The 13,191-nt window shown below is 43.5% G+C and overlaps 1 protein-coding gene across 1 annotated transcript in view; it reads left to right on the forward strand.

The window, feature by feature from the left end:
* Nucleotides 1-1,343, forward strand: part of LOC310790015 (G-protein coupled receptor 151-like) — a gene marked incomplete at both ends in the record, with an annotated part of 4,202 nt that extends 2,859 nt beyond the window's left edge. Inside the window, one exon of the mRNA XM_083651734.1 lies at nucleotides 5-1,343. Within this exon, the coding sequence (XP_083507860.1) occupies nucleotides 5-1,343 (1,339 nt within the window). The remainder of the gene's footprint in view (nucleotides 1-4) is intronic.
* Between the last annotated feature and the right edge of the window lie 11,848 nt (nucleotides 1,344-13,191).

The following is a 13,191-nucleotide window of genomic DNA, read 5'->3' on the forward strand; positions in this document are numbered from 1 at the left end:
TAAGTGGGAACAATGCAACTGTGGTGAACAGCTCCATAGACCGGTGGTCCTTCAACGAGGAGCGCGGGTCTTACCAGCACCTGGACCCCGGGCGGCTGAGGGTCCTGCTGCCGGCCAGTCTGGGTGTCATCTGCGTGTCGGGCCTGCTTTGTAATCTCACTGCAATGGTCATCTTGGCGGTCAGTGCTCACAAAGGCAAACTGTCCATCATCAACTCCCTCATCTTCAACCTGATGTTCGCCGACAGCCTGGTGCTGGCGTTCGCTTTGCCTCTCCGAGCGGCCGCCTACTCCGAGGCCAGCTGGACTCTGGGCTGGGCGGTGTGCAAGACGGCCGACTGGTTCCTCCACTCCTGCATGGCAGCCAAGAGCTTCACAGTGGCGCTCCTGGCCAAAGCCAGCTACCGCTATATGTCCACCCCTACCCAGCAGGTGAGCATCCGTCTGTGCTCCATCCTGGTGGTGCTGTTCTTCACCTGGCTGTCTGCCTGCTCTGTCACCGTCCCGCACTGGCTGTTCGCGACGCTGCAGACTCAGAGTGGCGGGCCGGTGTGCGTGCTGCTGGTTCCTCCAGAGGCCCGGGACTTCATGACCGTGTACGTCAAGGCGTACCCCCTGGGGGTCTTCTGTGCGCCCCTGAGTTTTGCACTGCTGTATTTCTGGAAGGCGTACGGCCAGTGCCGCCAGCAGCGCTCCAAGAGCTCCAAGACCCAGAACCTGCGCGCCCAGATCAGATCCAGGAGACTCACCTTGATGCTGTTCTGCCTGATCGTCGCCATGGCCATCCTCTGGCTCCCACAGTGGGTGGTGTGGGTGTGGGAGCATAATGTGGCGGAGAGAAGGGGCGAAGGAGGAGCTCAGCCTTTCATCTCCTCTCCTCCCCTCCTCCTGTCCCTCTCCGCTCAGCTGCTCACCTTCTGCCTCTCGCTGGTGAACCCGCTCATTGTGCTCTCCCTCTCCGAGGAGTTCAGAGAGGGCTACCGGGGGCTGTGGCGGCGGCTCACCCTGCGCAAACAACCTCCACCCAAGCCGAAGAAGCGTGGACCCCATAACCCCACTGCTTACCAGTCGCCGCGCCCCAGACCGGAGACCTCAGGTCAGGGGAGAGGGGAGCGGGGCCTTCGCAGCAGAGAGGCTCAGCCCCAGCCAGAGCAAGGAGGAGGAGGTGGAGGAGGAGGAGGAGGAGAGAGAGACGCAGATGAGGTGAGCCTCAGAGATGGGATCGCCTTGCCGGACGTGGAGCAGTTCTGGCATGAGAGGGAGACCGGAGCGCTCACGGATGAAAATGATCCTGTGCCTTGGGAGCGCCTGAACAAGGAAGAACAAACAAGGGCCGTATTCTAATCGATGTGACACATGATCTTATTTGTCTTCAATTCGATCCTCAGTCAGAGCAGCTGAACCCGCTTCGCCTCAATGTATTGGACTGCTGAGAGCTGCACTGTATCAACATAAGAACATAGTCATGGTCTTCTGTCAACTGTGTTTATGGTATTATTCAAAGGTAAGAAGTGCAAAAACGGTGTGTGGAATCAAAATAGAGCAGTACGTTATGTGCATTCGATATAGACCCGCAAAATTGTCTTTGATTTTAGCGTTTTCATGAGGAGTTTGAAGACCTACATTTTATTCAGATTCAAATTGCTTTATTGGCATGAATGTCGTAAAACAATAATATCGCTAAAGCATCAAAGGCTTATTCACTACTTATTCATGCGTATTCACTGTCAGCTGTAATTAAAAGCTTCCAGTAAGTTGGGTGGCAATGCAAATGTAATAGCTATCTATCTAGAGAGATGTATTGTTATTATTGTAAATGAACACTGTTCTTACACATTTCTTGAAGTCATTGATTAGCAAAGACTTCAAAACCTTGGAATTTGGGGCACTGAAAGAAATCCTCATCATTGTGATGTTGTACTTATGTTTAGCCTGAGGGGCGCTGTTAAGTTACCTACTTGTGAAGTGACCTGTAACAACAACGTAGAAGAAGATTAAGTAAACTGGGACAAGCTAACGACACGCCACGCTGTCTGTCTGTTCCTTAACTACACTACACACATCAATATTCCTAACATTATACATTACAATCATGACCACCATAAACGTATGTGACAGCTTAATTGGGGCTACATGTTACCAACCTCTTAAGTGTACGTGGTTTTCATCTGTCTGCAGAGAGAAAACGGTTTGTTTATAGCCTCATTATAAAGTGATATGTGGAAGTTTAAAATGGACGTTTTTGATGTGACAGTGAACAAGTCTGTGTTTTCCTCTCCTCTTTCTGTGAAGGAGATTGTTTTGTATTCATCATGTAGGCTACTTCAACAAACAATGTTTACAATAAAGACCATCCTCAAGATGGAGCTGGTGTGGAGGTCCAATTCTCTTCTGTGGTGTCCAAAAGTGTATAGGTGAGAAGAAGAGCATACAAGCACAAGAAGAGTGTCATTTGTTTAAATTTCCGTTTAGTCCAACTATGTTTATGTGTTGTTTGTGTGTTTATGTGGGTGAATGTACCTACTGACTGTAAAGCGCTTTGGATAAAAGCGCTATATAAATGCAGGCCATTTACCATTTGCTTAGCCCAACTATTTTCCTATGTACTATAATGCACATAGGCCCAAAAAGATACACACACACCTACACGTACACACAGACACAAAAGGGTTTTTCACACTACATGCTCTTAGCCCGGGGCTATCTAAACTAAGGTGGACCAGATTTATCAAATGAAAATCGGGGACATTTCCAAACCGGCAATCAATATATCATAAAAATATCCAATGTTATTACCTATGAAATAATAAAGGGGGATGATTCCAGTTTCATTTATTTTGTCCATGGCTGTTGTACTGTAATAAACAGTACACCCCACCCACACACACACACACACACACACACACACACACACACACACACACACACGTCATTCACTGTGCCCCTTTACAAAATGTCACTGTATTCTCAGCAGCATTGGCCTGGCCTTCCAAACCTACAGCGCCGGATGTTTTTTGAAAAGCCTCAGATCTCAAACAGTATTTTCTGTGGAGTCCTAATTGCTTCTTCATTGTTCAAGATCTAGTGAAAGAGCTGCAGCAGAACATGTAAACACTTGTTGGATGCCTGGATCAAAACATAGAATCCATTCTCATTCAGATATCTTGAGATGAGAACGGTCAAGGGTCCCCTTTGAAATTGAGCATATATGCCGGTTTTTCAAAATTCATTATTTAGCCCCCTTCCTTCCCGACAAGGTAGCATGGCATTGTTGGTCCCAATGGATGCTGTAGGTCTTACAGTTTCATAGCCTCTAGTATCTTCACTCGAGATTTAAGAATGAGCCTGCTAGAGCTAGAGTCATATCGGCCGCAGACGGCAGTAGAAAATCGGGGACATTTTCAGGGACAGCTCCAGCCGGGGACAGGTCCCCAAAAACGGGGACTTGTCCCCGAAAATCGGGGGACATCTGGTCACCTTCTAAACCCTGGGCTAAGAGTAGGGCTAAGATAGCCCCAGGCTAACTTATAGCCCCTTTTCACACACGCATTGTTAACCCAGGTTAGCCTAAAACCAGGGCTATGCAATTCACTGTCTCCTTGGCCCCGTCTCTGGCCACGTTTCACACTGGCAACTTTTAGCCCTGCTGTGTTTAGATGGAAAGTCAGTCTGCTCCAGAGCCCAATGCTCCAGAGCAGGGCCAGCTAGCCGGCGCTGAAGTCGGCGTTAGCCCACTTTGGAGTGGGCCAGTGTGAAAGCTTTCTTAATCCTGGGCTAACAGCTCTCTTAGCTCCAGGCTAAGACAGTGACTTAACCCCCGGGTAAAGGGTGACAAGCCCTTATTAGTCCAGCATCACCGGCGGCAGAGCTGTTTCTAGCTTAATATGAAAAAAGTTACACAAGATATCGGCTGAATATATCAGATATCTAGTACAGCCGAATGAGTAATTCCACCGCATCTAGATCAGTGGTTCTGTTTAAGTGGGACCCTAAGGATCTTGGGGGGGGGGGGGTTCCAGGGGGTCCCCATCAAAAAGGGCAAAGAATAGAATACATAGAATAGAATAGAACTGTATTGTTCACCAGGGTGTAAAATTACATAACATACACAACATAAGAGGCCAGAAGGCAATTAGTGAGACAAAAGTAGGCTATAAAAATAGACATAGACACAGTTAGACTACACATTGAAAACAGTTCATGTCTGTGGTTAAATTTTTGTTGGTCACTTTGCAGAGTTAAGAATACTGATGGTACTTAGTTGGGATGAAGGACTTCTTGGAAATGTGTTTAGTTCCCAAAGGAACTCTATAGCGCCTCCCGGAGCTCAAAGGCTCAAACTGGCTGAACAATGGATGGGAGCTATCTGCCAGGATACTCTTTCCTGGCACTGATAGAAATACGCTGATGTAGGAGTCTAGTCAGTCTCTAACTCTGGCTCAAGTCAGATAAACAGCTGCTCAGTCAGATAAACAGCTGCTCACTCGTTCAATTCCAACCTGTCTCATTCTTTATGCTCTGTGTTGTTGTCAGTGTCAACACAGTATGTAGAATTCAGAAGGTGAACACTTAGCAGTTCATAGCTCGGCAGGGTGAGTCACTGTGTCTGTGTCGGTACCTGACACGTGGGTTATTGGTTCTGTTCCCGATGGAGGAGACATATTACAGCAGAGATGGCAAAAGTTCACACTTTCTTTACTCAAGTAGAAATACAGTTACTTACTAGGCTCGAACCCATGACCTCAAAAGTGACCGAGGCCTCAATACTGCAGGGCAGGAAGCAGCCTCTCTGTGCCACCAGGTCAGACTTCTTAAAGCAGGTTTTCTCCGGGTTTTTTATGCTTTCCTCTGGCTAGTTGTTTTATATATAAGACTAGTATAACCCAAACCAAATTGTTGTACTTGCTTAAACCTAATGTTTTATAAAAATGTGTATGGTTTGACTAGGAATCGAACCCCAGTCCTCAGATTGGAAGACAAGCACCTTAACCATTATGCCACAAGACCAATTACATTGTAAACTGCACTAATTTCACACCCTAACCCTAATCTTAACCACATTTTTCTAAGCAGGTTTTCAGGAAGAAGCAGTTGCAGTGACCAAGCAAATGAGTTCAGGGTGTGTTCTTCAATAAACTATACTGCAAAGGAGTGTTCCCATCTAAAACAATCTCAATAAGACTGCATGATTCTCAGTTTCTAAATTCAAAGCTACCAATCATTTGGACCTTGATTTATCTTACATTGTTTTATGTAGGCTAATGGTAACAGAATCCATGGGCATTTTTCCATGTGTTTGCATCCCATCAAGGTCCAATTTGCAGAGATGGGAAAAGTACACACTTTCTTTACTTAAGTACAAGTACAGTTAATTGTGTAAAAAAAATACTCTGGTGATTCAACTTAATTACTCAAGTAAAAGTAAAAAGTACAGGCTCTGAAATGTACTCAAGTATAAAAGTAAAACTGTGCCAGGCGAATAGAAACTCACGTCATATTAATATAATTCAAATACTATTGAACTTAAAAGATCCCTTCAAAACATCTTTTAAGATGCATAAAGACTATACTATGATGAATAATGCACATAATGCGTGAAATGCGTTTTGAATGGTGACAGTCAGAGGAAAGAGTGATTTAAAGCCCTGAGAAAACCTTCCTTAAGAAGTCTGGCCTGGTGGTACAGAGAGTTGGTTGATGCACTGCATTATTGAGGCCTCAGTGTCGTGGGTTCGAGCCTTTGTCACTTTTGAATGGTGACAGTCAGAGGAAAGAGTGATTTAAAGCCCTGAGAAAACCTTCCTTAAGACCTCTGGCCTTGTGGTACAGAGAGTTTGTTTGCAACCGATCAGCTTTGGTCACTTTTGAGGTTGTGGGTTCGAGTCTCAGTCAGTTTTCAACAGCAACAGCCAGAGGAAAGAATGAAATGCTCTGAGAAAGCCCCTCTTAAGAAGTGTGACCCAGTGGCTCAGAGAGTTTGATTGCTGCCCAGCAGTATTTAGCTTCTGGTTTCAAACCTCAGTCACTTTTGAGGTCGTGGGTTCAAGGCTCAGTCAGTTTTGAACAGTGACAGACGAAAAAGATAAAAGCTCTCAGCGAAGAGCTTTGAGTATGAATGGGAGCTGGTGGTGCGATGGATATGTTGACCACATAGAGACGTGGAAGCATGCAGATGGCTCGTTCAATTCCTACTCCACCACCACTACGTGGAGCTTGTCATAATGTCATTCAACTTATTACATTTAAAAGATCCACAGCTTTTTTGGAAAGATGACACAATGAGTATGAAAGACAATGAGTTTTAGCCTGTCAGATGTGACTGGGGAGGGCATTCCAGAGGGAGGGGGCGGCTGCAGCAAGGCCCTGTCAGAGGCCCCCCTGTCACAGCTTTAGCAAAGAGATACCTGTGATGCTTGTCAAAGTGGATATACATTGTATGATCATATTCAGCCAGACAGTCAGATGGAGATTTAAAATGGTGAGCATTTTTTATTATTTTTATTTTTATTTATTTATTTCTTACTACTGGGGGAGCCTGGCCCCCCTGGCCCCCCCATTAACTCCGGCAATGCCAACACTTTTTTCCCTCTCTCTCACAGAGACACATATGTCTCTCACCCAGAGGACACCCACGTTGCATTCAGGTACAGTCAGTTAGATTCAGCTTGAGGGATGGTGGTGGTGGTTGCTTAAACCTGCGCTAAACCTCTGGTGTCACTTCACATTTACTCTTTAGGCTTTGGGCAAGGTGCCACAATAGTCTACTGGAAATGTCTTGGACCCAGTAATGTTGTTTCTTATGAACTTTTATGATTGAAATGTCATATTTATGCCTAGTGGATGAAATTCAACTTGGTTTCTAAAAGGGGTTTTAGCAACCAAGTTGAATTTCATCCACTAGGCATAAATATGACATTTCAATCATAAAAGTTCATAAGAAAACGGCCCGGCTTGGAAACTTTTAGACTGAAGAAAATGCCACTAGTTTGTGGATATTAGTGGGATTTTTGACCAGTCTAAAAGGGGTTTTAGCAACCAAGTTGAATTTCATTGACTGACTTTAGTGTAAATATAATTTAACTATACTAACTAACTATAGTTTTAAAGGTATATTCCATCCAAATACTACTTCATGTACTTCATGTAAATACTTAGGTATGTTTCAGCCAAATACTACTTCTGTCTAAGTACTTGTGTTTTAAAGCACAGAATATACCTTCAAAACTATAAGTACTTGGACAGAAAGTAGTATTTGGGCGGAATATACCTTCAAAACTATAATACTTGGTCTCCGGCTCTACAGATCCATAGTATGGCTCTACCGACTAAGCTGTGTTAACAGGCTGGTTAGCTCAGTTGGTAGAGGAATTACACATTAACTAATGAGTAATTACAGTACTCTACTAAGGAACTAACAACTAATCATGAACTAATGATTAACTACTATACTCACAATGTGACCTTAACTAATGATTAACTAATATATTCATGAACTGACATTTATTAATCATTAACAAATGATTAACTACTCTACTCATGGAACTGACCGACTAATCAGTAACTAATGATTAACTACTATACTCACAATGTGACCTTAACTAATGATTAACTAATATATTCATGAACTGACATTTAGTAATCATTAAGTAATGATTAACTACTCTACTCAGGAACTTAGATACTAATCATTAAGTAATGACTACCTACTCATTAACTATGATTAACTAGTGATTGACTAATGACTAATTATTAATTAACTAACTATTAGTTAATGATTAGTTTACTAACTACTACATTATTTGTGTACGTCGTTATTGTAAAGTGTTACCCAAAAATCTCATATATTGGGCCTTCCAAGTGCTCTCTGAAACTAGGCCTGGCATATATGACTTGTGTAAATGAGGAAATTAAAACTTTGACTTAAACGCCTCTGATTAGCGGATGGACTCCTGTTGCCTCTGGGCCCATTAAAAACATGATGATAAGGGCACACATTAATTCAAACTAATTAGAGGGAAAGGGCTTTCCTCTGAACTCAGACGGGCTCGTTTGAGCGGACTCACCGCTGCCTGTGGGAGACTCATAAGGAATTCTCTCCTCATTGATCTGAATAAACACGACACTGTAGGTCAGAACCTCGTCTCCGTTCTCACGAGTAAACAAGATGAGAGGAGATGATACCCCCAGCTGATCTGTGCCATCGATTCGGACTGTCTGCTGTAACAGCAACCCAGCTGTGCTCAACACGGAGCCCTAAACACTGCTCATTTTCACTCGAATCAGAGATATGAAAATTCTAGCTGACGTTACATTTTGTGGTTTAGTAGGAACATTTGTATAAAAAGGACGTGTGGAAAGTGAAAAGAGAGCGGAGGAACAGCTTTAGGATAGAAGAGTGAAACTATGGTCCACCCAACACCTCTCTTCTGTCCCTCCCCCTCCCCCACAATGACATTTTTCCCTCGCATTAATCATTTATGGTGACCTTTCACTGCCAGAGGCAAGTATACCTCAATCAGACAACACTTAACCATATATAACCCACCAGCAGTCAGTCCCTAGGCTAGTGACAGCCCCTAGCCTAGTCAGATATATTGTATACTTCTAATGTTGACTATGTGGCCATGTTTTCTGCCATCGGATTGCAATCAGATTGTGTTTTTATCGCTTCAAAGTACAGGTGTAAACGCCCCCAAGAAGACACATTGAAGAAGGATTGCAATCTGATCGGCCAAACCACCTCGGCCAAATGCATCCCTGAGGTGGTCAGGGATGCATTGTGTACACATTGAGGCCATTTACACCTGGCGTTAACATGCATTTTCTGCCATCAGATTGCAATCAGATTTTATTTGATCACTTCAGCCTGATTCCATTTACACCTGGCGTTAACATGCGTTTTCTGCCATCAGATTGCAATCAGATTGTATTTTATCACTTCAGCCTGATTCCATTTACACCTGGCGTTAACATGCGTTTTCTGCAATCTGATTGCAGAAATTATTGTCCTCTCAATCCGCATAAAGTTGCTGTATCCAGATTGAGAGGACACATTGCATTTAGACTTGTGTTCAATGGGTACACAATGCATCCCTGACCACCTCCGGAGGTGGTTTGGCCGATCAGATTGCAATCCTTCTTCAATGCGTTTTAGGGGTGTTTACACCTGGCATTTCGAGTGATAAAACACAATCTGATTGCAATCTGATCACCGAAAACGCATGTTAGCGCCAGGTGTAAATGGCCTCAGAGAACACAAGTGTAAATGCAATGTGTCCTCTCAATCTGGATACAGCAACTTTATGCGGATTGAGAGGACACCCATTTCTGCCATCAGATTGCAATCTGATGGCAGAAAACGCATGTTGATGCCAGGTGTAAATGGAATCAGGTTAATGTGGTCAAGTACAATCTGATTGCAATCTGATGGCAGAAAACGCATGTTGATGCCAGGTGTAAATGGCCTCTATTTTCACAACATTGTTCAACCATGTGGCATCATGTGGAGTACTAACAGTTAACAGTTCAGTCAGTCAGCCAGAGTGCTTATACTAACTAGGCTATTGGTGAAGACTGCAGAGAGCAAAAAATAATAATAAAAAAAAATACAAGATTTGAGGTGGCAGTTTTGATGAATGGAGTGTCACCTTTTCCTCCTTTGAAGGTATTGTTCTGCTTTCCTATTTGCTTCAGCCAGCCAAAAACCTCCACGGAGCACACTTTGCATCTTTCTTCTCTACTGATTTTACTCAAGGATCTTACTGAAATCTTGTTTTTCTCACAAAAGCATGAAACATTTCACTCACTACATAATGTTTGCTACTCTAAGAGGTCAGAGTTCACTGGAAGTTTTGAAGTTGAAGTTTGTTTATTTCAGGAAAATAATTAAAAGCAACGCTAGCCTGCTCAGTTTAAAACCGGTTTTACAGCAGGTTCCTCCTGTATTATAGTCAAATTTACAATAAAATACAAGATAGAGAATATAAAACAGTATCATACAGAATTAAATATTGAACTGATAATTAATCATACAGAGAATATACAAAATAAACATCAGAAATAAAAATAAGTTAACAAAACAAGAGCATCAGTGGTTACAAATGTAGTTTTCCAACAGAAAGTGCTTATATGTATGTTTGAAGTGGGGGATAGACGTGGTAGATCTGATGTGATGGGCTATTTCATTCCAGATTAAAGTCAAAGTACGGAAGAAGGATCTCAGGCCAAAGTTGTTTTTATACGCTGGAACTGGGATATGTTCCCGTGCGATTGCACGGGTAACGCTTGTCTGTCTGGCACTGCGTCTTGGGAGTAAGGTGGTAATTGCAGGGGGGGGGGGAGTTATTATTTTGTAACTGAAAATAAAGTTGAATTGCTAAAAGATTTGTGTAGTTCTGAAAATGTAAGGCATTGGAATGTGAGAGAGCTGTACAGTGATGGGTCCAGTTTGAGAGGTTACCGTGAATTTGGTAGGCTCTGTTGTACAGTCTTGCTATAATGGCTCTAGGGACCAGATGGGCAGGCAGACAGTAGGATCATTTGGAAAGAATGATTGCATGTAGGTAAGTGTCCGAGACAGCACGAGTGAGAAAGGGCCTGATCTTTTTTGTAGATATACAATTTCTGTTGAAGCTTATTAGTTAGATTATGGATGTGGTTTCAATAGGTATAAGGTGTGTATCTAAAATAACTCCACTCCACACTTGTTGGAGGGCTGAAAGGGACCAAGTGTGAACATGCCCAGCTAGCACGTCGACAACATCAAGAAAAGCACTTGTGTTGAAAGAAAGAGTTCAGGTTCAAGTGTGCAGGAACAATACAGAGCAAAATGGATGAGAAAAGTAGTCAGATCCATCTTCAGCATCACAAGTGAGTGAGGGGAAAACAACTGGGGCTTAATGAGGTGATTATTCAAGGCTTTCAGCAGGTGAGCTCCTCTGTTCACCGCTCACCTGGCTGTGCCCCCTCCCGCCGTGAGGGGAGGCGGGGGTGTCACCCCTGCCTTTTATCCCCTCAGCCAATCATCATCTCTAATGAATGACACTCCACAGGAAGTGACATGCTAGTTAACACTAATTATGCTCAGACAGCGGGCGAGGCTGGCGGCAATTAGGCTACATGCTAAACCTTTCCCTGCCAATGCCCCGTGTCCCGCTGAGTAACCACTACCCTGCCCTCCCTTTGGTGCTTAGGAGGCTCACCCCTCTCCTCAGTCCATAGAGAACCAATCAGGGTGTGTGTGTGTGTGTGTGTGTGTGTGTGTGTGTGTGTGTGTGTGTGTGTGTGTGTGTGTGTGTGTGTGCGCGCGCGCGCGCGCGCGCGCGTGTGTGTACACATACACAGTTGAGGGAAGGTTCACACACACACACACACACACACACACACACACACACACACACAGTTGAGGGAAGGTCTGGACTTGATATTTACTGGCCTTTTGATTAGAATAAATCTAAGCCTTTCATCTCAGTAAAGGATACGGGGAGCTAAAGGTCAGGCACCTTTTCAGCATCACCCACAGTACTAAGAGGGGCGGGGCCTCATGTCACATGACTTTTCTATGGTCCACCTGTCATCAATCATTTCAAGCAAAGGGTTGCCAGGTAATGCACAGGGTTGCCAGGTCAGCTCTTTAGGGCCTAAAGAGCTGGCTTTCTCAGCAGCACCTTTACATTAGAAGACCCCCACAGGAGGATGTCCCCTCCCCTGCCCCCTCAAAGTTCTGGCTTCTGACCAATTGTCCCCTTCCAAAAGTGATGTATGATTATTTATTTCCTATAGTCACAATACAGTGGACGCGTTATGTGGACAGTCCTATGTTGATACTCGCTTCCAACTAAAATGTCTACTGATTTAGCTAGCTAGCAAGCATGGATTTCATACTTTTGTGTTGACCCAGAGACAATGAGACATCATGCATAATGTTGACTTGGGGACTTTTAGTTATGTTCAGGGGCCATTTTTAAAACCAGTCCTAACATGTTAGGACTGGTTTTAAAAATGGGCTCAGGGTTAGTCTACTGTAACTATAAGGTCAGGCTTAGGGATACAGTAATAATAATAATAAAAAAAAAAGAAAAAAGTAGTCTGCCTACATTGCACAGTAGTCTGTGCAATGCATCAAATGGGCAAGTGATGCAGTGAGTATCAACATTGGACTATCCAATTATTAAAGTGTTACAGAAATAATGTTTGCAGCACGGGAATCAGGTCACAATGTAGGCTACATGTGGCATTTTCTGTTGGCCAAAATCAGTTGTAACGTTTATTTTTCCATGTATGTTGCAAAAAACTTCAAAGTGCTGGCAAGGTCACTGGAGGGGGCTTTGAGGATTTTCTCTGAGGTACTTCTTAGTCTGTGGGGGGTGAGGTGGATGGCTGTTTGTCACAGGAAAAAGAACTAGATCAGGGAAACTGACGAGACAATAAGTTCTACAACAGCAGCTGGTGCTAGGCAGGCCGTACATTAGTCTTCATGGCATGTCTTCCTCCGATACATCTGCCTGCTGCTATCCTGGGCATGGGAGGGATATAATAAGAACTGGAGCCACCAGCAAGGGGTGGATTAGGCACATGTGAGGACGTTTGCCTACTAAAACAAACATGTATGTCAGCCATGTTGTCCCCATGGATTAGACCAGACATTGTTTTTTTTTCTTTCTGCTGGAAAGTCTGAACAAAAACCGCTGGTCTAATGGTGTCTGCACAATACTTATTACTATAATACAGACACGACAACAATATGGCGTTGCTACTTATAGGAATATTGAGTGATGTCATTTCAGTGTATATGGATACTTTCTTTTAAGCTTATAGGTTAGTAAGTTGGGAGCATATTGGGTAAGGGCTGATTTCAGCCCCCCCACCAAATTTGTCACTGTTTTTATGGTTTGGTTTTGGACAATATTTTGACTGTTGAAGTTGTATGTAACAGTTTGAAAGTGTTGCTCATTCAGTGAGTAAACGTACTATTTAAACACACTACTACTGGTGTTATAAGTGCACTACAGTCCAAAATTGATTGGAAATTTGTTTTTAAATCCTGGTATGAATAACATGGTATGTATTTTACAAGCACAAACCAGCTAAAACAATTTTTTTCATCTGTTTATTTGAATTCCAGTTGAAGGCACAGTGTTTCATACTGCCTCTGAGTTTGCATAGGTTTGATAAGGTAAAACATGATGCCAAC

The sequence above is a fragment of the Poromitra crassiceps genome, assembly GCF_964638095.1.
Source record: "Poromitra crassiceps genome assembly, chromosome: 15".
NCBI lineage: Eukaryota > Metazoa > Chordata > Actinopteri > Beryciformes > Melamphaidae > Poromitra > Poromitra crassiceps.